A 27,167-nucleotide genomic window follows, 5' to 3' on the forward strand; every position below is an offset into this window, starting at 1 on the left:
GAATTTTATGAATATTTCAATCTTCTGCCTTCCTTTAGAAGGGTATGATAAGCTGATCTCCTTCAAGATTAAGCTATGATTCTTCAAGTTGGTAGTCAAACCACTTATATCCTCTGTGGTTTTATCACTCATGTTCAGAAACTTGCCTTTTTACTGTTTGTACCACCATTCAAACTGAAAGAAGAATTTTATCCTTGAATGGACCTCAGCAGCTGTTACTATCGCAGAATAAAACAGTTTTAGTGTGCATAGCGTGACTGCTATATAAATTCCTCTCAAATCCTATAAACTTATTTATTTCTTATTTATTTTTATGCTTAAAGAAGTTTGTGATTAAGAATATTTAATCTTTTATGGGTTGTCAAATCAGATGTATGTAAACTAGGTACAGGAACAGCAGAGATGTATGCTTCTGTATACTTGTTCTTGTTTGTTGTCTATAAAAAATTTCTATAGCATATTGAAATGTAAATTTACCAGTAACTTACTCTTTTTTGAAATTTTACTATGAACTTCAAATGAGCTCAGTGAAAGGAAAATTTATAAATGGTATTTTGTTACTTCTAATGATTTTCCAGTTTTCCAAATATTTATTTTTCACATGAAAAATAACCTAATATATAGGTATTGAAGAAGAATGCCATTAATTTTATTTGGCTCAGTTGATCAAGTTGTATAGATGATCAAGTGTTTAACTAGAACTTGCAATCTTAGTGTTAGTCTGTAGGAAGTGCTATAATAGCATATTTTAAATAGCTACAGATTCCTGTATTTCATTGAAACAGTATGGAATAGATTTACTGAGTGTATGTATGTCTGTGTTAAAAACCTGTTTTTTAGATTTTGATGCAGTTATGCCATTAATGATGCCCTGGTAGATAACAGTTACAAGCATATACAGACATAATTACTAATGATCTTTTTGCTTTTTCTTAACATCTTTCTTCCTTTTCTTCCTGCTTTATGAAAATGATTATTACTCAGCAGGATGCTGAGGTTTTCTCCGTTGAAAACATAAGAATTAAACGGTCAAGTAAGCTACAGTACTTGAGACTTTATTTTCTTTGTTTCCTTTATTAATCTTCTTTTCTTTCTACTTTTTCCTCTATTCTAGTGGTGGAAAAATGCTGTCAGGGAGACGTCCTTGAAATACCACAAAATTATGGTAGCTAAAGGGTAGTTACTTGGTTAAAATACAGATCAAAATTAGACTTGACATAGGTGCATCTTCATGCTGCTTGCTTTTGAAATGAGAAGGTCAGTATAAAAAAATTGGTAGAGAGGCCCAGAAAGTTTTTGGAGTCTTGTTTGCTTTCTCAGCATATAACAGGAATCCCTCCTCTTGTGTTAACATGTAAAATCCTAAATTATTTTTTAAATAATTTTAAATTTGAGCCATCTCCATTAGCTTTTGGTTTTGTAAACGTGTTGTAAAGAAGGAAATTCCAAACTGGTCTTTAAAAAGTGTCCCTTTGTTTACAATTTTGTATTACTTTTCAATTTGGTATTCAGTTCCCATGATGATTTTAAGTAATGTAGATTGCTCTCAGCCAAATTATAATTCAGCAACACCACTGATGCTACTGAAGGTCAAGCTGAAATTTTTTTTAACCCATGCATATCTATTCAGCTCCTAAAGTCTTGCACCTCCAGAAACCTTTAACTGCTGCAATCCATGATGGGGCCAGAGCTAATCAACCCCGTTTGGACCTGACTTGGCTAAATGTAGAGCCAGTTCAGTTATCCTGGTTCCTTATTTTTATTCCTGGGAACACTTGAGAGGCACTTGGAATGTGCAAAGCCACCATAGAGCTAAAGCTAATCCCCTGGTGAACCTCAGTAACAATCAAGGCAGAGTTTATACCTGCTTTTGTCAGTTGTGTTGTTATAGTTATGGAGAGGCTTGATTTCTATGTCACAAACACTGAAATTGAAAGTAATAATGTTTCCATACAGCTTTCATAGATGAGTAATGTTAATAGCAAAGGCAGTTCCTCACTATTGCCTTCCTCAATTTGAATCATCATTAGTGAAACAACTCATAAAATGTGACCACTTCCACCTTGGAAGGAATCCAGTTTGCAGGTCACCTGATTATTTTTGTAATCTTTTGAAAGTAGAGGGAAAGATCACACAGTCTGACTCACTGATTACTGGGTATTATTTTGCTCACTTGGAGGAGTTCTCATTTGATGTAGGTTCCCTGTATGAATTTCTTCCATGGTGGATTCCCCACAACTGAGATGAGCACAGCCTTTTCTTCTAAATGTACTTCCATAGTTTTCCTGTTACATTGTAGTCACCTGCAGCTTTTTATTACATGGTCATAGTGGGTGTTTAATTAGATACGTAGAGTACATTTAAAGAGACATCAGTGAAAGAGAACAGCCTGGGTGTTCAGTAAAAGCAATTCAATAAATTACAGAGCCATTAAAACCTCTGAAGACCACGCAAGCTGGCTTTGGTGCAGGTGAACTTATCTATTTCCTTATTGAAATTAAGGAAATATTTGCATTATTTTAATCATTGCTTAATCAAATGTTATCATGCACCTGTGTAAAATGACTAGGTTAAGGCCTTATATTCCTGGATTCATGCTATTAAAATAATGAACATAAGGCTCAACTAATGCTTTTGTAATTGAATAACAAAAAAAAAAGGCACCGTATATTAGTTTATAAAACAGTCAAGGTATTTTTAAAAGCTTAAATGTACCCCTTTTAAAAATATAATTAAAGTATCTGCAAACACATACAGATAAGAGCAGTTGGGTAATTAGCCTGTCAGAAATTTATGCATGTGCTTAATGATAGATTTTTGGATGCTTAAAACCTTTTGGTTATGGGTATGTAGCTTATCCAGACTTACCAGAATTAAACATATACCACCAACATTCAAAACAGAATGGCCATCATCTTACTAAAGTCTGAAATACTACATTTTTAGGTATTATCTCCCCAAAATGTATGGGTTTGTGTTACTAGTACTTGAAAGATTCCTTAGCAGCATATTATTGCATACATGGTCTTTTTAGGAAATGAATTCTCTTTCTCAATTTGGATGCTCTTTAGGAGTGTTGCCGTTCAGGAGTTAGGAGTGTAGCAGTTTTCTACTGTCATTTCATAATATGTGTGCTTTTGTGAATTGAGCATTGTATATTTAAGATAAAAGATGTGACAGTATCAATCACATGATTATTTGTTAGCCCTTTTAAAACAGGAATGATGTAATTGCTCCATGGCTTAGAATACAATGCTGCTTTAATTTTATCAGTCTTATTTTGTGAGGTTGCCCAGATAAGTGTCTCTTGTGTGGCTTTAAAGATAGACTTTGGGGCCCAACAGTGGGCCTGTACTGACATGAAGATAAATAATAGATAGGGGCACAATTGACAGTAGCTGTTGTACTTAATTTTTTCAAACAGAATCTTGAGAACTGCAATTTCTAGAATGGATTACAGAAAAGTATTTTTAAAGTATATGTATTGAAGAACTGACATGGTGAATATGCTGCTTACCAGATACATCAATGCTGGCATAACAGCTTTTCTGCAACTAATATTTTCAATAATGCTTCTGTATTACTAAAAATAATTTCCTACAGTATGTTAGAGATTTTTTTAAAAGGCAGTTATCAAGTCACTACAGAGGATATGAGATTTCTTAGAGTCTTGGCAACACAAAGTCATGTGTTGTCTGATGAGCTTAAGGTCAAGGCTGATTTTTAGAGACCACTCTCTGGAAATCTATTCCTCTGGTTCAAACCGCTATGCCTTTAAGAGCAATGATGAGTATTTACCATGTTTGAAACTTGAAGATTGCTTCTTATTATATACAAGAAGTATAGCTTATTTTTCTCTCATTCAGACCAAGTCTGAGCATGACTTGAAGGGAAAATTCTTAAGCAAAGTGAATTTTTAATAGAAATTAAATTTAGATCCTCATTGCTGCTGGAGAATTTGCTTTGTGCGTGAGCTGCATGCTTAGTATGTGTTTAATTACAGTACTTTGAGTTAAAATACATGGTGCCAATACCTTACTAGTTAAGGTTTTTGTATCATTCTGTTTTCCATAAAAGGAAATTATTTGTACTGAGGAAGATTCAGTTCCTTTGAAGTCTGCATTAGATCTATGTGAGCCAGACTAGACAAACGTTTTAGAAGATATGCTGATAACCCAACACTGGCCTAAGGGCTTTTTGTTCTAGAAAATTTGGCTTTATTTTTTGTTGATGGTTCTAAAACTTGCATTTTCTCTTTTGTTTTTGGTTTGCATTTTCTGTTTTGTTCTTTTTTTATTGCTGTAATGCTGTCCAAATATCAAATATTTACAGGCATATTAGTGGTAAGGCTGAATTGAGCTCTGTGTGTTTTGTTAATACTAGCATTTTGTTAAGGGGTAGCATTATGAGATTTTTTAAAGTCATTCCTCATGTTCCTTTTTACCCTGTACAAGATTATGCTTAATACCAAACAGCAGGAGATGTCATGGAAGTTGATGTCATTTGAAGGCACCTCATCTCTATATATAAGTATTTTCTAAAGTAGTTTGAAATTCAAATATTTCAGAAGTGATGGTGGAGCATTATTTATAGTGAATTGCTTGTATGACCAATTTTACATTGTTCGTACTTTTGCAACACGTTTTTCTTTTTATGCTATTAATGACACCACCTTGATCTTCTCTTAGCTCATTATGGTGTTTGTCTTCCAAAGTCTCGAGGATCCTGTGGTTCTTAAAAGTAATGTATATGTATATGCATAGTATACATAAAATCCTATGTGGATGAATCTGCAGGTTTGTATTAAAAATATATGTTTCACCTGACATTAAAATTCTGCAACTTCATACAACTCATCTGTTAACTAAGTTCCTGCTTGAGGTCACAGATTTCACTTAATTACTCCTAAGTATCAGGTCCTCTGCTGAGATCACCTCTATGTTTTAGGCTTTATCTTCAGACAGAATAAATCCCCTTACTCCAAACATGCACACCAGTGGTTTTTATATCTGAAGTTTATATGGCATTTCTGAAAAAAATACCTATGCTCCTCAGGTTTTTTTAAGCTTCCCGAAGATGTACTTAGGTTGCTAAAATCAGGTAGTCTGACCAGAAGATGTTATATATATTCTCAGTAATGTTTGATATCCAAGAGCAGCAGGAAGGGAAGTGGTCATGAGGGACTTTGGGAACTGAAGCCGTGAGAGGAAGGTGGTTTAAAGGAATTAAAATTGGGATTGGACTGTCTGTCTTTTGTTTTGGAAGATTGAGAGTTGCTGCAAACCAAATATGACAAAAGTACAATTATGTTTTTATGACTATCCTATAAAGTAATCTTGTTAATTTTGTGATTGCTAAGACATGAAAAGTATATCAAGACTACTGTGACTGTCTTGGGTCTTCGACTCTGCCATATAGCCAAATACAGAGGAATGACACAGTTGTTTTCCATCTGTGCAAGAGATATGTTGAGTGGAATTCTGATTAACTGTTTTCAATGCTTTGGATTATTTTAAGATATCGTTCATGAAAATCTGAAAATGGGGTCAGATGGTGAAAGTGACCAAGCTTCTGGAACGTCATCTGATGAAGTTCAGTCTCCCACGGGTGTTTGTCTCAGGAACCGGATACATAGACGAATCTCAATGGAGGTAATTTACTTTTCATCCCAGGATAACTTAAATTGACAAGAGACCTGGGCATTACTTCAATAGTTTGTTATAACTAGTTGTCTCCTCAATTAACTCTAATTGCTCTGACATATAGTTAGTGCAGAGAGCATTTTTTTGGTATTACTTACATTTCTGTTTCCATTTGTCACACAGAAATCTGGTGGTTGTGCAGCATTTATGAGCTGTTAGTTTTGAAAATCTAAAATATGTTTTGAAACTTGGATTTTTTTTTTTTGAAAGAATCTGCTAAACATAGCATTTGAATATCTTACTGTCACATGCTGTGCAATTCACTGGGTATATTCAGGGAGATAAAGCGTTCAGACATTTTTTACTTAGGACTGTTTTCTAATCTTTGTAAAACAAATGCTCCAGCAGCGTTGGTCCTGACTGCTTCAGCCTTTCCCTCTCTTCCTGTTTTTTAATGAACGGAACTTTGCAGGATGGTAAACAAAAGGAGGAAAAATACCTTATGAATAACTGTGCACATAATTTCCGTTATTTATGAGTCTCATTATGAATACTAGCCACCCTTGTGCTTGCTTTGTTGCCATTTCCCGTGGTGAAGAAAAACAGAACGCTTCCCCATTTCTTGAGTGTATAAAAGTTACGGTTATAACGATGCCTTTGTTACATGTAGAATTTTGTAGTTGCTGCTTTATAGCCTACAGACCAATATGCATTGTTTGTAAGATTTTAAATCTTCATTCGGAGGCTTGTAGCAAATGCGGGGTTGGGGAAACAAATCTGGATAAGTTACAGTAGGGTGTACGTGCCAAAAATTTTTTATTTCTGAGGCGTTCCGTTATGCTTGGAATTCCAAGACTCCAAGAATGTAATGCTAATATGATTCCAAGAACTTGTGTATTAGCTGTAGTAATTATTTATATAATATCTTGCACCCTGGGTTGGGGAGGGGGTTGTCTTCAATTTCAGGTTTGACCTGAAGACAGGTCATTTACTTGCGTCTATTGATTTGTGCAGGATACTTCAACTTAAAAAAAGTCATTGTGAAAACTTCACATCAGTATGTATGCTAGAGAAACTAAAAATCAAGGAAATTATTTAAAAATACTATTTACTTTTTTGTTCATTGTCTGTTTCCCTCTGCGTTTTGAAATGCACATTTAGAATAAGAAAGACATAATTAAATTAAAGGCATAATTAAATTAACAAACTGAAGTGGAAATGTGTTAAGTATTCCAGAGAGATCTAAGAACCATGAAAAGATTTTCTTCTAGATTAGAATTCAAGAAACTAAAAGAAATTAGAAAATAACTCAGGAGTAGTCAGTAAAGTTCAGGAAATTCCTGTGCAATTCTTCACAACCTGTCAAATAAAAGCTTTTATTAGCCTCTCTAACTCTGAACAGTTCTAATATTACTGTTTAGGAGCCTCTGGGAAGCTTTTTTGTAAGTTCTGTTTATCCAAAATTAATTTTCTCATTTTTCTCCGAAGTCCTAATGGTTGTTTCCAACTTCTAATATTACCATTGTTTCTTCATTGACTGGCTCAGTCAATGAGAATTTGGCAGCTATTCATGTATGTTCTGTGAGATTTGTAGCATTTGCCCAAAACTGCTTCAGTATTGATAAGGTGACTTTTCCAGTAAGGTTTCAAGCTAACGTCTGTAAATGCTTTCACTTACGAATTTTAAGCCAGTTCTGGGCCCCTCAGTTTAAGAAGGATGTAGAGGTCCTGGAACAGGTCCAAAGGAGGGCAACCAGTCTGGTGAAGGGACTCGAGCACAGGCCCTATGAGGAGAGGCTGAGAGAGCTGGGGCTGTTAAGCCTGAAGAAGAGGAGGCTCAGGGGAGACCTCATTGCTGTCTACAACTACCTGAAAGGAGGCTGTAGCGAGGTGGGAACTGGACTCTTTTCACAGACGACCTTCAACAAGACAAGAGGACACAGTCTTAAGTTGTGCCAGGGGAGGTTTAGGTTAGATATTAGAAAGAATTTCTTCACGGAGAGGGTGATTAGGCTATGGAATGGACTGCCCGGTGAGGTGGTAGATTCTCCGTCCCTGGAAACATTTAAAAAGAGACTGGATGTGGCACTCAGTGCCATGGTCTAGCAACTGCTCCGGTGGGTCAAGGGTTGGACTAGATGATCTCTGAGGTCCCTTCCAACCCGGCTAATTCTATGATTCTATGATTCTATGATTCTATGATTGTTATTTTCCTGGTTTTGGAGGATCTGTCATCTCTTGATATTATTTGGTAACCTGTGGCCATATTCCCTTTGTTGTCATTTAGGATGAGCTATAGCTCTGTGTTTTACATACAGATTGAAGTAAATTCATATGGATGTGTTTTTATGGTAGTCTGCTCAAGTCATTGGCTGCACTTTAAATCCATTGTAGAATGTATATGATTAAATATACAAAGTTGGATAAACTCAGTAAACCATTCCTCATTAAGAGGAATGTGCATGCCACACTGTGACTGTATCCTTTTCTGTGTCTCATTTGGCCAGTGTTCACTCTGTTTTTGTAATATTTTTGCACATAATGTCTTGGCTAGGGATGTTTGTGTCTCCCTGCTGAATGACAGATGTCCTGATTATGATTAGTTTTGAAGGTAACTAATCAGGTAAAGCTGAAACATTGGAACAGTCCTTTATACTTGTAAGTGCTTTGTGTATCTAACCACAGTTTTCATGCTAAACTTGAGTTTCCACTGGAATCCTAAAAACTAGCATCCCATTAAAAAAAAAACGAACAAATTTTTCAAATGCTTGCTAAAAACATTGTACAATTTTTGTACATTGGAATATCCATTTTGAATCCTAGTGTCCATTCCCACTGAAGCAAATCATATAATAAAGATGCTTTCTCTATAATTTTTTAATAATTCAGAGCTATATGTAAAATTGTCAAAGAGCAGACAGATTATCTTGTCTTTGTTAGGAAAGAAAACTTGCCTATATAACATTTTTATATAGATAGAAATGTAAAACAGACAATGGAAATGCAACAAAGTACATTTGTTGTAGCAGATTCTTTATAGCAATAGAAAGCTGAAGTTTCATAAACTAATGTGGGCCAGATTTTAGACAGATGATCATCCTGCAACAGAACCTAACTATGAAGCATTTTAGAAATAAAGTGTTGATACTGTGGAGAGAAAGCCCACTCTGCAGTGAAAATTCAGCTGGGTAAAAACTTTGCATCCACAGTAGCAGCCATGGAGATAGCAGCTTTCTCTCTGTCATATTCTCCAAATGACATAAAATTTGGGTCAGTATCCCTGTTACAGACAGGGAGGTGATATGCATTTATTTGCTTCTGAATCCAACAACACTTCAATTGTGGGACTAGATTTTTTTTTAATGTTGTTCATTGTTATTGAATGTTTAGAAAACAAAGAGAACGTACCAGATTTTTATTGTGTTGCCTAGATAAAGTTTATTTTGTCTGTAATCCAGAGGCTACAAATAGTATATAAAGCAGTTGGTTTGCCCCCCAGCCCCCCTCCTTCCTTCCCTTCATTCAGGAACCATGCTGTCAGTAGGTAGTACTGCGAGCATCTATTGTGTAAGGAATTTGGCTTCAAACAGCTGTTAAACTGTTAGGTTTTAATTAAATTATCTACTAATCTCATGCTAATATTAATTACTTAGTAAATCAATAAAAGTATTTATCAAAACATAGGTATGGAAAAATTTTTTTCAAGCATCAGAAGCAGTGCAACCTAAGAATGAGTACATGTGTATCTGCATTTTAAGCGTAGATGCTTTCATCATGTAATGAGAAACACTTTTCTAGGTCATGGAGTTTGATCTTAAAGCATTTTCATTTTAATTTGCTGCAAAAGAAAACATGGGCAGTAATGCATTAATAAAAATTCACATTTCAAGCCATAAGTGTTTACTGGGGCCCCTGTGCCCTTGCACTGGCTGGGGAATGCTTCATTAAGAACTCTGGTGGATAAAAAACAGGGAGATGGTCTGTGCAAATTGAAACATCTGTTTTCCTTTCCCCGAAGTCCAAGGTCTTTAAGCTATCTTAGCATGTGAACTGGCAGAGGGCCATAACCCACTGTTCACCAGCCTGTTTCCCAGATATTTTATCCTGAGAAACAGTTCTTATCCATCTGACTGTCACATTAGTGACAGGAGTGTGTTCCAGATCAGGCTGCTCCTCTCACACTGCTGTAAGGTGTAATTCTCCCCTGGGAGGATTAGCTGCAGGGTTAGTGCTTTTAGCTGAAAAGGGAGAAACACAAAGGCCACGCAGTGATCCTGTAGTCAAGTGTGCATTGTGCTGGTAACCTTCCAAAGGAAAGAATGTAGATGAGAAATGGGTTTTTGGTGAGCTCACTCTCTACCAGGGGTGTGACTGGTTCAGGGATTTTGACACAGTTTAGGTAACTCCATCTGCTGTTCATGCAGCTGAGCTAGTGTACCTTCTCCAGAAAAAATCCACAAAATCAATTGATATTTCAACTGACATAGTGCTAGGCTTTTCTGTTTGTAAGCTGTGGATTACAGTGTGGTTTGTGTGCAGATAGGACATGTTGTCTCTGTTCAGTTGTTTAAATTCTTGAACAGCAGATGATATGATAGTACTGACCCATGCTTTTGGTCAGGGGCAGTACAGTATTTTGTGCTATCATTACTTTTGGAAGCAGGATGCACTGTATCAAAGACAGCCTGATCATTCTACCCTACACCTCTTGCCACTTTGAGAAGCTCTTTTGGAAACCTAGCAGGTATTACTAAATGCCTTCTCCAAGCAAATGTTCTTCCTTCCCCCTTCCTTCTGTGCTCAGCTTTCATAACTTTTTTATATATACTGTAGTTTGTTGAATTTCCTTTTCTGCACCTCATGAGAATGTGCAGCATTTCTTCTGATTGTCTTAAGCTTGGTCACTTACCAGAAAATTTCAGTACTAGACAGAAGAATTGAAACACAAGTGTGTACTCTAAATTACTAGTGTGGTTTTGACAAAACTGATAGACCTCCTGTTGATCTGTTAAACTGGCAGACTTTAATTTCTTGCGGAATAAAACTGATTCTGCAACGAGAAAAATAACTTCAGCTTGGATAGCAGACAGATTTTAACCTGCCTTTTCAAAGCTTTTCTAGGGGTAACTGTATTGTTAGCAACTGGTGCTTTTTTGTCCTTTTGTTAGAAACCTCTTACTGCTTCCCATAGAAATATTACTGCACTAGGCTGTAGCCTTTCTGTAAGTATGGAATATCTGCTTTTTTTGTTTTGCTTTCTCATAACTTTGTTTTTCTTCTGGTTCCATTTAAGAGTAGGCTTCTCTCATGTCAGATATAGTCATCCATTTACAAAACACATCTCTAGTAATCACTGGAATGCAGCTGATTAGAAGTGCAGTTTCATAACCAGCTTTCCAGCCTCACTGTCCTGTCCAGGAAGGTCAGATTTCCATTTTCCATATTCAAGAAGTTGGTTTATTTTGAATTAGCCAGTTTCTTCATGGGACTTTTCCTTTGTTACTTGCAGTTTTGGTTTTGATGTGAAAGGTCTGCATAGTAATCAACAGTGCACAGAACTGTTTTAAGGCTTCAACATTGTATTTTTACAGTGATCTGTTTCTCACATTTTTTCAGTTCCCTTGTACCTCGTTCTTCTTGTAAGCTTATGCTACCTTTTTCTTTAGGGCAGTTTCTCCTACTATTCTGCTACAGACACTGATGAAAACATAACGAAAAACTATGTTCAAAAATCAGGAAGGTGTAGTAGTAAGTGAGTCAGGGCTTGCCTTATTAGCATCTGTTCCTGCCAGGCACCTACCACTGAGTCAAACATCCGTCAGACCCTGGATTTCAGCAGGTTTTATGTTGAGGCTAATGCCACAGAATGATACCTTGTTAGGTGGTGATTTAGTCAGACAAAACCAGATCTTTTTATGGTTATTACTAATTTTCTTATTCTTTCTTTTACTCCCTGAGTTCACTTCCTTACAAGCTCTCTGAGGTGCAGTAAAATAATAACAAAACACCGAAGAAGAATTTTGAAGTATTTCTGACGTGATTTGTCACCAATTTCTGGTGTATTTATATGCTGAAAGAAAGCAATTATCTTACATTTGAATTTCGTTTCTTCCCTCTCAGATTTTTCAAAACTGGTTTTCTGTCACATGTATTTGGTTTGCTTTGGTTTCATCGGTTGTGAGTAGAGGCTCCTGGAATGTAGTTTATGAATACTTTATTTGTGCTCAACGGTTTCAGCCTTTCACCTTAAAACTGCTGGGAGATAGGAAGCAAATGAAAAACTCCCTGTGTTTTTTTTTTTTTTTAAAAGTATGAAAGAGTAGTTTTTATTCAAGCAGCATATCCATGAAATGGAAGTTCTTGGTAAAAGTATTTTGGAGAAATAAATGGTCAGAATTTATGTATTTGATGACACAAAAAAAATTGTGTTGACCTATAATTCTAATTCTGTGCTTTCAAAAATAATCATTGTTACAAATATTACTTAAAAGATATCCTGCAGAAGGAAGAAAAAAAATGCACTTTCTGCATCACAGTGAAATTCTAGTTACACCTGTAAGCTGTAGTGAGGGATTTGTGCTGCTTTTATATACCTGTAAGGAAAACTGGTATAGATAACACCTGCCAGCTGCTCAAATAGTCCTTTTGTACTGTAATCAAGGCCTACTTATAAAAGTGTTGAAAATTCATGCTGTAAGGATGCTTTAGGTTTCTTTTGGTAGGTGTGTATGCTGGTGTTTTGCTTCAAGACCTTGGAGGTGTACGGGGCTGTTACCAAACAACAAAATTCTCTATAAATACATTCTTTCATTTGGGATTGAGCTTTTTTCTGTTTGCTTTTGCCTCTAGCAGTCTTGTAGTATGTCATAATTCTGTAGAAGATCCAGTTGGCTGCAACTGTGCTAACTCTGTAATATGACAAAAATGCACTGAAATTTGATATGGCAACCTTCAGAAAAAATTCCACATGATACTTGACGCTAAAGTGATACATAAAGTACACTCACATAGGGCTGTATATTACAAAGTTTAAATTCTCATTGGCATCAGCAAATGTTTTTTTTAAAATTAATTTGTTTGCTTTATGTATCATAAAGTAGAACATAATGCACTTTTATTTAAAATATCCAAGGAAGTACTAGTAAAAAAGTGGTGTGGTTTTTTTTTTTTTCTTCCACAGTAAGCATGTCTTTAACTGTGTTGTATAGAGGGTTATATGATGTAGCATTTTACATCTCATTAAGCATTCTCCAGTGAACAAAAGCACTATGGCTTATTAGTGAACAGCTTGTGGTTGCAGCTGACATGTCTCAATGGTGCTCACTAAAACTGGTGAGAAGACTAATTCAGACCGATGCTTACCCAGGAGAGCAAAGCATTTTAATGTGATCTATAGTGGATTGTTTGGGCTGTCAGACTGATGTCTGTAGACTTAAAAGTACAATTATTTTTCCTTGCAAGTCTGTACCAAAATTTTATTGATGGATTTTAGCAATGTTATCTCTAAAAAGATAAACTGAAATTTCAGTGAGGGGTCAACAGCTTGTTGTCTGGCACCATGTTGTAAATATTTACCTTAAGGTGGTCTGGAAATGTAATTTACCATTAAATTAAAGAACCAAAGTGGTAAGGATTGGTATAAGATGATATAGCTTGGCAATATAGTTTGTGTCATCCACTGCCTGCCTGCTCCTGACAGAGCAAGCTTCCTTCTCCTCTTGGCTCCTAAACTTAACATCAGCAGGTAATTGTTCACTTCATTTTGAAGAGACAGATTTCTGCCAGTTGATTGTCTTAGACTACATCACTGCTTCATCAGCTTAGAGCCCATTCTCCTCCAAAACATGATGGCAACCTTTGGTCAAAGGCAATGAAACAGCAGGTTTGAAGGTAGTTGGCTGTTTGATTTGCTAAATGAAACATTGAAGAAATAGTGAGCTGAGCCTGATGGTTTTCCTTTCGGTTTTTCTGATGAGATGTTTGGGTACTGCAGGACTGTCCTGCTGCACTGGCAGAAGCCTGAATCTTTCTTCTGTTTCTGCACTTATGAGTGCAATAGCAGACCAAAGGAGCCTAGCATTGAAAGATTAATGGCATTTGTAGCCCAGTAGATGTGGGAAAGATTTATGAGTGCTATTCTTTAAGCAGCAGTCTGCAAAATGGCACAGTTGTTAAGGGATAAAAATAAAGGTAGCCAGAGTTTTTGTTTGTTTGTTTTGTGTTGGTTCATTTGTTTTGTTTTTTCTTTTGTTAGTGTAGTGAGAATTGGATTCAGGAAGACCTCAACAGATCCTTCCCTGGGGCAACTTCCTGGTTGTTTTTTCTTTAAATTTTTTATTATTGTTATTCTGCTTTGGGAAAAATATTAGTTTTTATTGTCTAAAAGTGCTATGTAAGTCAAAGACAACATAATTACTTGAGTCATCAGAAGACAGCCTGAAAAGCGTGGATATTTCAAATTCCTTCTTTTAAAAGTTGTTTGAACATGTAGAGTTCAAATGTTCCACCTCCTGAGTTAGAATCGTCTTTATTTCTCTTCACTGAAATTGACTGAAGTGTATAGTACATTTTTACAAAAAAAAAATGGTGACTTAAAACAGAAGTTGTTGGTTTTAGTATCTGATGGAAAGAGCAGAGTTAACTGTTGCTTTCCTGTTCATTTTGTGGAAAATGTACTTTTTTGATAGGGATTAAGAGAAATGAAAATTCGTATTTTCACCACAGACTTTCTGACAATGTCATGCTATGGCTCTAAAGACTAATATATAAATCAAGCTATTAGAAAGAGGAGTAGCTAGAGAAAATGAGTAAGAAAAGGATAAGTAGCAGATGAATAGTTTTTTTGAAGTCAGATATGAAAAAGTATGTGGTGACAAAATTCTAGTATTAAACTCGAGAGGTCAAGAAGCTGATCTTCGCAACAGTGCTTTTGTCCATCCACTTTTGGGACCAGAAGTAAGTAAATAATACTGAGATTTCTGGGTTTTATTTTGAAGTATGTGTGAAAAGCAGTAGGTCTTCTTGTTTGGTTGGTTTTTTTTTTTCAGTTTTGAAGACATGTTCATTTACTTAAAATGTTAAATTACTCAGCTCACCTGAGGACCTGCAGGCCTGAAGTTTAAACACCTGCCTCTTCTTCTTGTGCCCAAGCATAAGCAGCAGTTGGTGATTTACAGAACATTCACATCAGTTACAGCAACGTGGCTGGATGTGAGCCAGACAAGAGAAAAGGCTCAACAAAGTGGAGCTCTTCTCAGAGCATTTGCTGCAGCTAGCATTAGAAATAGATAGCAAAGATAAACACAAGTTGGGGTAGTTTATCTCCACAGAAAACAAAGTGGTATGAGTGTCTCAAGTGCATACATGTTTATCTGCCATCAAACAGGGTAGGACAAATGTGATTCTCATTTCAGGCAAATTGTAAAAATAGTATGTATTTCTTTGCCAGTGCTACCAGTAATAAAGCGAGACTGAGAATAAGCATTGCACATGGGGAAAGAAAATGTGTTTTTAAGTTGTCGAAGGAGGGTGGAAATGCCACAAGCATTCTGGTTACCCTAGCAAAGCAAATGGTGCCTGAATATGTTCTCCAGAATATATTCTGGAACTGGATCAAAAAGCTAGCTCATTAAGCAACATACAGTTAACTGCAGGCATTTGAGCTTCTAACAGTAGCATGATTACTGAACATTGATACATTTTGTTGCACGTTGATCCTAAAGATAACCATAAAAGAATCAAACTAGAAGATCTTATGAATTGACAAGAGTTTTTTCATAAATTACACAATATTTTGAAAAGTAATATTTAAGTGACATAGAAGAATATACTATGATTCTAATTTCCTAAATGATAATTTGTTTTACTTGAAGTACATTTTTGTCCCTGAAAGCTAAAGTTTTACATTCCAGTAGACCTTTGCTTGTCAAGAGTTACAAAGGAATGCACCTAAATTCCCTCTGCATAGTTGAGGGTCTGTGTACACCACTTATGCCCCTGTTAGGTTTTAGAAAGGTAACATAGGAGGTTACTCTAGCTTAATACCATTAAAAAAAACACCAAACCCAAATTAAAAAGATTCAGCCTTGTAGCAGTATCTTGTTGCAGCCTGTGTTTTTAACAGCCTGCAAAGAGTTTACACTATAAAAGGTTTCTTGGTTTTAGTCACTTTCCATGGTTTAGGTTGTGTTTTTTCTTTTTTGCTGAAAAATGCTAGCTAGTCCTTAGATTCAATTAGTCATTGAAGTCAGCGTGGACAAAGTCCTCTGTCCATGGGGTGCCTTTTTCATTATTTCATGAATTCTGGAGAATTAGAAATTCTTAAAAATCATTGTTTCCTACTCTTGCTTGCCCTGAAGCCTGCCATAATGCCAAAATTGCAGCACGCCATGGGATTCGGAAGAGCATCAACAGCAAGATTGCATGAGGATGGCTGCAGTAGCATCATGAGGGTCAGATGTAGGGCTTGCCATCTAAGGTGCAGCTCAGGGCTTGGTGTGCTCAGGCCAGCTCCTGACCCCAGTATCCCCTCTCTGAGGGCTGTTCAGCACCAGCAGGGAATTGGGCTGCTTCCCCCAGGCTCAGCACTCAACCTTGGCTGGCTAAAGGGCCATTCTGTACCATCAGACGTGGTGCTCAGTGATAAAAGCTTCGGGGAAGGACGAGGAAGGGGAAACACTGGTGGCTGTGGCAATTGTCTCCCACTTCCCAAGCCACTGGGAGCCATGCTGAGACCCAGCTTTCCAGGAAGGGACTTGCCGATGGGAAGTAGGGATTTAATTCCTTTTTCCACACTGCTGGGGCACACAGCTTTTGCTTTCCCTATTCAGCTGTCATTAACCTCCTGTCACAAGTCTCCTCATTATCCTTCCATTTCCTCTGCATCCCGCAGGAGCAGGGAGCAAGTGCTCAGCTGGGTGTGAGCTTGGCTGTTGGCCAGGATCAGCCCACAACAGGCTGAATAAGTCCCTTGCTGCCATCAGCTGAACAGCTTGCCTGAGCCTCAGCAAACTGCCTGGTTTTGAACATTCAAGGCTCAAAATTGGTTGGTGTATGGCAGGGTTCTTATGTTTCTTTTTTAGTATAATCTCGGTTATATTAACTGGGGTTTTCAACCATATCAAGCTGACTTTTTAGCCACTAGGAAACATTGTGCTTATTTCTCTCATGCACGTCTAATGAATCTTCTTTCATGTTGCTGTATAGCATTTAATAATGATTGCTTTCTTTTCCCAAGAGGTGATTGCTTCAATTATTGCAAAAACTAGGAGGAACTAAGGTGGTACAAGCAAACAGAACATAATAATTTTCTCTCTTCCCATTATTCAGGTTTGCAGCTTAAATGGCTTTCTTTATTTTTGCCTATCTCCGGCAGTTATGTAAAGGATAATTATAATACAATGAAGACTTTTATATGTGATTTTATATATGTAACTCGATGATCTTTCAAATACTGGTGTCATAAAAGTCTTATGACTACAGTAAGTAAAAATTTTAATATATGGTTTAAAAAAAAAGTCTTGGCTTGATTAACATCTCAGCATAGCAAATACGCAAGTGAAACAGTGTAAATCATTAGGAGAAAACCTCTAAAAAGTACCTGCTGCAGTTTCCATGAAATCATTTTCCTCTCAGGAAAGAAACTTTCTTCATCTGTAAGACATTAAGGAGAGTGGAAAATGTTTTGATTTTATTTACAAAATTACAAAAAACCCTAGGCTTCTAGCACTAAATATTCCTATTTTTAGGGGGACAAAAAGAAATAATTATTATCATGTGCTGTCCATTTGTATTGCTAAGTAAAAAGATGATAATGTATGTTTAAAAATTGTATTAAAGTATTACAGTCCCGAAAAAATTCTCTCCCTGCTTTTCCCTCAGGTTGTGTTGTGTTATCTTTTTTGTTTGGTTTTTTTTTCTCTTGTTTTTAAAAGGACTGTCATTGCAGGAGGGTGGGGGTGAGCTTGTATGCTTAAAGTAGACTGTTGTTTGTGGGATTTTTCCCAAAACTGGAATAGGTTTTGGCCTTTACATCACTAAGTACATTCCAACAGTTTCTGTATTACACGCTGTGGAGCACTAAATGTGAGTTTGCAGCTTAAGCTCAGTTTAGAACTCAGGATGTCACATGGATCTCTGAAGTAAGTCATGGGGGGTTTTGCAATTGCTTTTTGCAAAAATGGCATAGGCAGAGCTCCTGAGAATGAAGGAGAATTGTGTAATAGAATTACAAGTACTTTCTGGTACCTTAAACATGATTATTTCCAGATTTTATGGTAGCTGGGCTCCAAAGTAATGAATTCTTAGTATTGGTAAAGCACCTTAGGATTATTTTGTTTCCCTTCCTTTCCATTTGAAAAGCTATGTGTTTATGATAGCAGGCTCTGTGCACAGTTAATGGCATGGTTTTGGAATTGTCATCACAGCTTTTTAAAGGCCTTTGCTTCCATCTTCCTATGTATACCCATCAACTTCATAGGCTTTCTTCAAGGCTGTGGAGCTAGATGTGAAGCACCCGTTCAGCTTCTCCAAGGATGAGTGCTATGGGAGGAGAGAACATACAGGTGGAGAACTCTGGGGTACAGTTGACACAATATTTCATAGAATCATAGAATACCAGGTTGGAAAGGGCCTTTCTAGGTAGGAACATGGTTTAGAGGAGATGGCCCAGCACCTTGTCAAGTTGAGTCTTGAAGGTGTCCGGTGCTGGGGAATCCACCACTTCCTTGGTGAGATTATTCTGAAGTCTGACAGTTCTCATAGTGAAAAATTTTCTTCTGATGTCCAGTTGTGGTCTTCCTAGGAGTAATTTGCACCCATTACCCCCTGTTTTTTCCTCTTCTTTACTCATTGTTAAAAGGAAGTCTCCATCCTCTTAGTAGCCACCCTTAAGCACTGCAACATGGCAGTAACGCCTCCCCTTCCAAGTCCTTTGATCATCTTTGTGGCTCTTCTCTGGACCCTTTCAAGCCTGTCTGCATCTGTTTTGTATAGCAGGGACCAGAGCAGAACAACAGAAGGCAGCATTCCAGGTGCAGCCTGAGAAGTGCCGAGTAGATTTAGGATGCCTTTCGTTCATTGAGGCCTTTGAGTTGTGGTGTGTGATTTGAGTATCCCTATAAAGAGACTCTGTGAGATACTTACTGTCAAACAGGCACAATGGGACAGTAAGAAGAGAGCACTACAGCAGGTTTTCTGCCATAGGGTTAATAGATAGGAGTAGGAGAAAGCTATTTTGCCACAGGGTATATAGGAAAATGGTATCTGCTGTGTTCAGGAGGTTGTAGTGAAGAACTCATCCCAGTGCTCTTCTTCTGACTCAGAATTTGTCAGATTTCTTATTTGTTCTATTTTATTGAACAACAGGAGAAAGAAAACTGGGAAACTGCTCCACTGTTGATCTGGAATTACAATAGGAAGGTGGAATTACAATGGGAATACTGGGTCTTCTCCTGCCATCCCTGTCTTGTTCCAGCAGTTACATGGCTCCCAGCTGCAATGAGATGACAAAGTTACTTTCTTGGAGACAACATGGAGCTCTTTCTTTGTACTCATACCTGTTTTGAGGAGCTACCTCAGTTTTCTGAAGAATGCAATAAATTACAGGCTGACTTTATTTATTTTTAATAATCCAAAACCCTTTTCAGTAGGGGAGTGATGATTCTTTTCACATGATTCTAGCTTCACTGAATTTTAGTTGCCTATTTTAAAAATGGCATTAGCAGAAAAAAAGGAAAAATTTATAGTGGAAAATACTGTTTTACTGCTGGGATTACTGCTCGCTTCTGCTGTAATTAATTGGTTCTTCCAGGACCCCAAAATCCACACAATCTTAAAACTTGCCAATGTTTTGGGGAAAAAAATGAAAACAGTAAAGTTGAAAATAGGAAAATAAATCGGAAACTGCCAAAGCTGAGGCATCCTTTTTGTCTGTTTGTTTTGGGGGTTAATTTTTTCTTGGTTTTGGTATTGGTTGTTGTTATTTTTTGTTAATTTAACTTCAGAATGTTGGATCAAAGCTACCATTCAGTGAACTATTACTTCTGTTTAAAGGCAACTTAAAATTTGTTTACAAAATAATAAATACCCTGATTTTTTTCAGCTATGTAGAGAAGCTGATGTTGAGCAGCAAAGTGGAAGGTAACAGGCTTGGTGCTCTGTACCTAAGGAGATAAGTGGTGTGTAAAGAGAACAGGAGGGTCAGCCACCAGAAGCTAGTTTTGTTGGCATCTCTTAAAAAAAATTTCCCTATATCCAGTGGCCATAGTGAATGGTTTGTGTTACTATCTGAGGGATGTGTATTAGCACTGCAGGCCTACCTGAAATTCAACTGGTTGCCAAGTAGAAATTTTTAGCCGATATTTTTTGCTTAACTGTTGCCATGTAGCAACAGGTATACAGGTATGTGTGCAGATCATGCATATGCATGATTCAGGTACATGATGAAGGCTTAGGAAGTTGTCCCCCAAGATCTCAAGTCTTGAAAGTCTGATGAGCCAGTTCCTTGGCAGCCTGAGCCAGTGTAGCTGCTGCCTCTCTTGACCTGTGTTCAGGCTGTGAGCTTGTCTGACCTTCCACTGAACCTGTTTGGAGCAGAAAGCTGGCAGGGATCTGTGCACTTAGCCTGCTGGAGTTCAGCATGCTGAAATAGCTAAAAGCTGTTGCAAAGACAGGAGTAGAAAACACATGGCTAAGCCTGAGGGGGAAGCAAATGCAGATTTAGCTGCCAGCACTTAGGTTAGTTCAGGATTCTTAAAATTCAAAGGCTGGAGGCAATAACGAAGATAGAATGTGAAGAATAGCTGACTGCTTTAAGGTATTGATTACATCTGAGGTTCACCAGCAGAAATCTGGAGTTTTATTCTTCTGATGGAGGAAAATGTGGTTCCAGAGATGTTGTCTTAACTTCACAGTAGAATCCATGGAGGTGGATTATGTAGTTTGATGCTGAGTGTGATTTCCGTTACTTTAGTGAACTACCTTTACTGAAAAGCAGTTCCTGCTGTTCTGGAAATTGCTTGCCATTTTTTGTGAGTCTTGTTGTGTTCCCCTGTATCTCTGTGGTGACTGACAACTTTAAGAACATATTAAGTATTTCATTTTCTGGCATGTTTGAGATTAAAGCCAAGCTAAAAATAAAAATTGGTGGGAATGTTTGCTGAAAGGTGAAGTAGTTTTGCATCCCTCTCGTCTTAGAAATCATAAGTGGTGTTGTTGTTGGAAAAATTTACTGATGAAACCCAGAATCTGCTGTAGGGGAAACTGCACATACATAATGGAAGTTTGATTTTCTAAAGATCCTATAGTAAAAAGATTTAAATAGAAATTGGTATTTACATTTTTAAAATTTTTTTCTCTACTAATGAAGTGATTCTGCTTTTTAAGACTTGAAAAATGAAAGTTTAAATAAATGTGTAACTTGTAATAGAGAAAAAATGCTATATTCTGAATCATGGAGACCTCTTATTATTCTAATGTAATTACTATATGAAAAGTTGTATTCTGAATTCTCCATTTAGTATTCCAGGAATGTATAGGTATTCAAGTAAACTCAATATATTTATCCACAATGTATTTATCCACAATGTATAATTACATTTTACAATTTTGTTCCTCTTGATAGAGTAATGAGTTTGTAAAGCACTCATTTTTTTTAACTTACTACCTAAGCAATTTGAAGTATTATTAGAAAAGTATGTGGTTTTAAAACACTTCCTGTGAGATGACTTATTTTGCATTCCTATAAATATTTCAGCTTTAAATAGTAGCACTGTAAAAACGATAACACTACAGGTGTTGGAAGATGTTTTAGGAAGCTCTTGAGTTATACTTGACTCTTCTCTCTGTAACGTGATTCACTGCAGGATCTGAACAAGCGCTTGTCCCTGCCTGCTGACATCAGGATACCCGATGGCTATCTTGAAAAGTTGCAGATTAACAGCCCACCCTTTGATCAGCCAATGAGTCGACGTTCTCGTAGAGCATCACTAGTAAGTGTAATGCTTTTCTTTGTTAAACAAACCTCTCAGGTCTTCAAGTTCCTTATAGAGCAGGTGTGTGTACACCACAGGTACAATTCAGATTCATTTACACCTAGAACTGTAAGTCCTGGAAGATAGGGCACGGCAGCATGGACCTGTCAAGATCACTGAAGAATTTCACCATTTTTTCATTTCTCTTCTGCAAATGTGGGGCTGTTGTTTTTCAGTGAAGGTCCTGACCCTTGATATCAGTGGTTAAACTCAGCTCCCATGGTGCATAGTTAATTCCTTTTACCTTTTAGAGCAGGGATGATCTGTTTGAACAAATAGGTCACATACTCTCAGGTCAAGGCTGGGAATCTCAAGTGATATGTAGCAGGAAGGCCTAAAGCAGTGTAATATGAAAGCAGGTTTTCCTCACTATTCTTTTTGTATATGACAACAAAATTTTCTTTATCAAAATTTCTGTTGAGAGGATAGATTCTTCTAATTTTTTTTAAAGTGTACACAAATTCCTAAGAATATGCATGAGTAAATTCACATAATCTTGTTAGATTTTGAGTTATTTTAAATACAAGCCTTTCCTTGGAGGTGGCAGAATGTGGATTTCTATATTGTAACTAGAGTATAGATGCTAGAAATCTTGGACACTCATATAAAATATGCACATCCCTGGAATAATTAAAAAAAAAACCTCATTATTGTCTGTTTTTTTATAAAAATTGTTACATTGCAATGTAACCTACAGCTGACAGGTTACATCTGTCTGACCTACCAGCTTTCTTAATATTAATCAAGTGCTTAAAGAATTGCTAGCCCGTTCTTGTCTCCCTAGCCAGATTCATTGGTGAGAACTTCTTTGCTGTGAAAAACTGGATAGGTTTATGAAATGTGCACTGTTTGTCTTCTTGGTTTATTGCTTATTTGCTGAAAAATAAATACAAAAGCATGTGCAGTGAATTAGTTTTATTAATTGTGAAATGGCTTAATTTTTTTCTTTGTAATTTCCTAAAGTCTGTACAAGGCAATGGTTGAGCTTTGTTACGTATTTTTCCCCTGAAAAAAATACAGCTTGGTGTGCTAGACTGAAGTTCTGATCTGCCCCATCATCTTTTGAGAGAACTGTATTAAAGGAAAAGATTTTATCAAAGCACTGGATGTAGTAATGCAGCAAGCTGAAATACTTGTGCCAGAATGTTGTAGGTCATTGACCACTGTGCTACTGGTGTAACACTGCATGGAGGAGACTTGCCCAAACCTTCATTTCTCAGACACTGGTGTAGTATCTTCTCAGTAGAACCTTTTCAGTGCAAAGTAGTATTGGAGAGCTGGGGAAAGTTTACTGTATATCCAGATTTGTATATCTTGCTCATTTAATGTTGGGCTCTTAGAGCAGTTGTTGCAATTTTCTCCTTGTTACGTTGTAGAAGACAGAAAAACAGTGCCCTCTAATGAACGTGGTGGTGTGTATGGAAATCAGTGTCTTGTTGCAAGGTTGTTTTGTTTTGCCTTTCAAAAATGCTTTCAGGGCTTAAAAGTCCAAAATGAAAACTGCCAGCAGTGCTGTGGTATGCTGGCATGTGTTTGCTGTGTTGTCTTTTCATGATTTCAAACTAACCTTTAAAAACAAGAAATTCAAGGACTCATTATTCTCAGATAGTCGTTGAAAGCTTGCTAGCAGACTGTTAATTACAATATATGTGCATTGTGCTCTTCTTCAAAGGCATGGCTGTATTCAGGGCTTTGTAGGAATCAAAGGAAAAAGGCTATAAAAAAATATCAAGTGAGGACTTGTTATACTTTAGGTCTGGTGTATTTCTTTTGAGATACAACAAAAAAAAAAAGCTTTTATGTTAATTGTGTTTGGTGTATACAGGTACATGCATGTGCAGTAGCATGGGTGTAATTTATGCACCAGCTATGAGAAACAGGAGACCACAAATATGATGAATCAGTGTTTCTCTTCAAGTCAAGATAGATGTGCCTGGCAGGAAAAAAATATTCAGAAATTATTTTGAATGGAAAAGGAAATCGATCTTAGTTTCAAAAATCATAATTTTTTTTTCTTATGAATGGCAGGCAACAAAAATATGATTAAAAAGCTAAACACATTGAAAGGCAGATCTTGAAAAATACATGTCCTCTGTATGATTTTATTGTCTAGAGAAGATTTTATGTTAGTCTTGATGAACAACATCGAGGCTTCTCAGAAATCAGACTAAGTTGCATTCCAGACTGTCTGGCAGTAATAAAGCCAATGGCTTTAAATTATCCTTTAGTTTCTCCTGAAAACTAAGAAGCCTATCATTTTAGTTCTATTATTATCTAATGCTCACTTCAAGATATGTTTCTTTAAGTACTTTGGAAACATAGTATTTATTTTACTAACATTGTACCTGTATCAGTGGTATGTTTAAAATCTCGCTGGAGTTACAAGGGTTGTCAGATATCAACTATACTTGAGTTTGGGGATAAGGAGCTTGGCTTCAGCAACCTCTCGCAGTTTTAAAATGTTTCAGTCTTAACACCACTTTATCAAAGCAGAATTACTTTTAATACTATGTTAACATAAGTGTGTGCTCATTTTTTCTCTTAGATATATCAAATATGTTCACAGACAAGATCTTGCATTTGCTTCAGATGCATTTTCAAGCTTATGTTCTGAAAACTAAATATGCCTTTATATTTTAGTGTTGTCAAATCTTCATACAGTCAGCATTATCTATGTTGCACTGTGCCACCATGAAATAATATATCACTTTCATATCAGTCAGACTTAGGAGCAAATAATTGTGTTCAGACTTGTGGACATAGGGGCTGAAGCCAGTCCTGGGTCAAAGTATTGCGTCTTAGAAAGAACCAGCAAGTGTAGGGCTATGCTTGCAAGTGGAAGGAAGAAGTGGAGCTAGGGAGAAAACCTGGCTTTTTTTCTTACTAAATGTTCAATTGTCAGTATAGCAAAACTACATAAAGCCAGTGTGTTTGACAGAGTACAGGTTTAAATATTGACATATTTTATACTTAAATAATTAGGTTTAAATATTGACATTCTTTGCACTGTAAAAACAATATAAAGCTTAGGTTTAGCTGACAATAGCCTTACATGAAAATAACTGTAAGAGATAACCATAATAATTTTGAGAGTAGCAGTGGATTTGAACAGTAATATTCTTATAAATAAGAGTAATATTCTTACAGTCTTCTGAAAAGATGTTACATAGGCAGGCAGTCCCTCCTGGCTTGCATTGCAAAGCTAAGTTAGTGATGATAAAAGAGAAGATTAATAGATCCAAGCAAAAGACACAAAGACTTGAAATTATGAGCCATGAAACATAAATTATTGAGACAAAGCTTAAGCTTGGGGAGCAAGGACGTTTAGGGGTTTTACTGGCAGAGATTTAGATTGAGAGACACTGAGAAGTCTGAATGGGAGAGGAGAACTGGGTCTTGAGTATGTTATATGGTAGAAAGCAAGTAAGTAATAAAAGATATTTTAAAAGAAGCAGCACAATATGCTTATACTTAGCAAGAGAAAGGATGGAATAGTTTGAGATTACCTCTGTGCTTTAAGCTTAAACCATTAACCAACCTCTCATGAGTAGTAATCAGAACAGAAGAATGGAGAAGACTTAACCAGGAGGTTAAGTGGGGCTTTGGTCTAAGTGTAACTCGGTATGTAATTCTTCCAGGATACACAGTAAACTGACCAACAAGCTGAACATTAGGTTTGGATGCTAGGGAACATTTAAAGCATAGTTTGCTAAATTGTTTGTAAAATGGCAGAATTGTGCCGTCTTTGGCCAAGTAATATCAGGTATTTTTTGAAACAAATTTTTGCTTGCTGGTTAAATGATGTGTAAAGAACATGGTTTCAGCGATCAATCTTCCATTTTGTTTCATTGCAGTCAGAAATTGGATTTGGAAAAATGGAAACCTATATCAAGCTGGAAAAGCTCGGAGAGGTAGGTCCAGCTTTCTTTTCAAATAGTTACTGCTTTGATGACAATGTGTTATGTACAATCTTACCCAAATCTTAAGTACAAATCTCCAAATCCCTCAAAATACCCTGCTGAATTTATTTTTTCAGTAAACCAGGCATACTCAATGCGTTACTGTGTCACAACCACACACATGCTATGCATGTATAATAAACAAAAAAGCGGGAAAAGCAAGACTCCATTAGCATATGGTCTGTACCCTCCTTACATGGCTGGATGTGTATGCAGATAGGCAAAATTACCCTATTGATAATAAAACTAGTTAAGTCTAGTGTTGTCCTGCTGTGAGTTAGGTGTTGGGGAGCACTGACACTGGACAAGAAGCCAGTGCTTGTGGTGAGCAGGCAGTAGCTGTGCATGCTCTGCCAGAGCTGGGCAGTCAAGCGGGGTGCTGCCGTGCGGAATATGTAACGTTGAGTTTCCCTTTCCTTCTGGGAGGGCAGCAGCACAGCTTTCTACCTCCACCCAGTCCCTGAGGTCCAGACAAATAGTAGAATTTAGGGAGGGGCAAATGTCACTCCTGTCCAATTTGATTAAGGTTGGCCAATGGGATCAGAAATGACAAGGAGCAGCAGAACAGGTCACGGTGAACCTAACAGAAGGAAGCAGAGCTGGTCAGCATCTCTGCTGTGAAAGTTGCAGCTATTACACTTGAAACATTTTCGTTTTCAAACATGTTTTTTATTTTGCCTCTAGTCCTTCTTAGGAGGGTCACTAGTGGTGTCCCCCAGGGATCACTGTTGAGCCCAGTTCTGTTCAATATCTTCATTAATGATTTAGATGAGGGGACTGAGTCCATCATCAGCAAATTTGCAGGTAACAATAAGCTGGGGTGGAGTGTGGATCAGCTGGAAGGCAGAAGAGCTCTGCAGAGGGACCTAGACAGACTGGAGAGTTGGGCTGATTCCTACGGGATGAGGTTCAACAAGGCCAAGTGCCGGGTCCTGCACTTTGGCCACAACAACCCCATGGGGAGCTCCAGGCTGGGCACAGAGTGGTTGGAGAGCAGCCAGACAGAGAGGGACCTTGGAGGTTGGATTGACAGGAAGCTGAACATGAGCCAGCAGTGTGCCCAGGTGGCCCAGAAGGCCAGTGGCATCCTGGCCTGTATCAGGAACAGTGTGGCCAGCAGGTCCAAGGAAGTGATTCTGACCCTGTACTCAGCCCTGGTGAGGCCACAGCTTGAGTCCTGTGTCCAGTTCTGGGACCCTCAGTTCAGGGCTGCCCAGGGAAGTAGTGGATTCTCCATCCCTGGAGGTATTTAAAAAGAGACTGGATGTGGCACTCAGTGCCATGGTCTGGTAACCGTGGTGGTAGTGGATCAAGGGCTGGACTTGATGATCTCAGACTGGACTTGATGGTCCCTTCCAACCCAGCCAATTCTATGATTCTATGGAAGAATGTTAATCTGGAAGTTATTAGGTCATGGTTGCAGGTGTACATTATCTCACTTGCATATAAAGTGTAGTGGACACCATCAGGTAGGTACTGTAACCTAAGGCAGTTTCTGTAACTTTGTTGCTTCCTCTTTGCAATTGCTATAGGCA

General features: G+C 37.3%; 1 protein-coding gene across 3 annotated transcripts in view; it reads left to right on the forward strand.

Annotated features, from left to right (window-relative positions):
- Positions 1–27,167, forward strand: part of CDK17 (cyclin dependent kinase 17) — a 90,098-nt gene that overhangs the window by 49,938 nt on the left and 12,993 nt on the right. For all 3 annotated transcript variants that reach the window (XM_030445268.1, XM_030445253.1, XM_030445260.1), the window contains 3 exons: positions 5,518–5,651; positions 21,506–21,631; positions 25,528–25,584. In XM_030445268.1, the coding sequence (XP_030301128.1) occupies positions 5,518–5,651; positions 21,506–21,631; positions 25,528–25,584 (317 nt within the window). The remainder of the gene's footprint in view (positions 1–5,517; positions 5,652–21,505; positions 21,632–25,527; positions 25,585–27,167) is intronic.

This window comes from Calypte anna, chromosome 1 (genome assembly GCF_003957555.1).
Source record: "Calypte anna isolate BGI_N300 chromosome 1, bCalAnn1_v1.p, whole genome shotgun sequence".
Taxonomy (NCBI): Eukaryota; Metazoa; Chordata; class Aves; order Apodiformes; family Trochilidae; genus Calypte; species Calypte anna.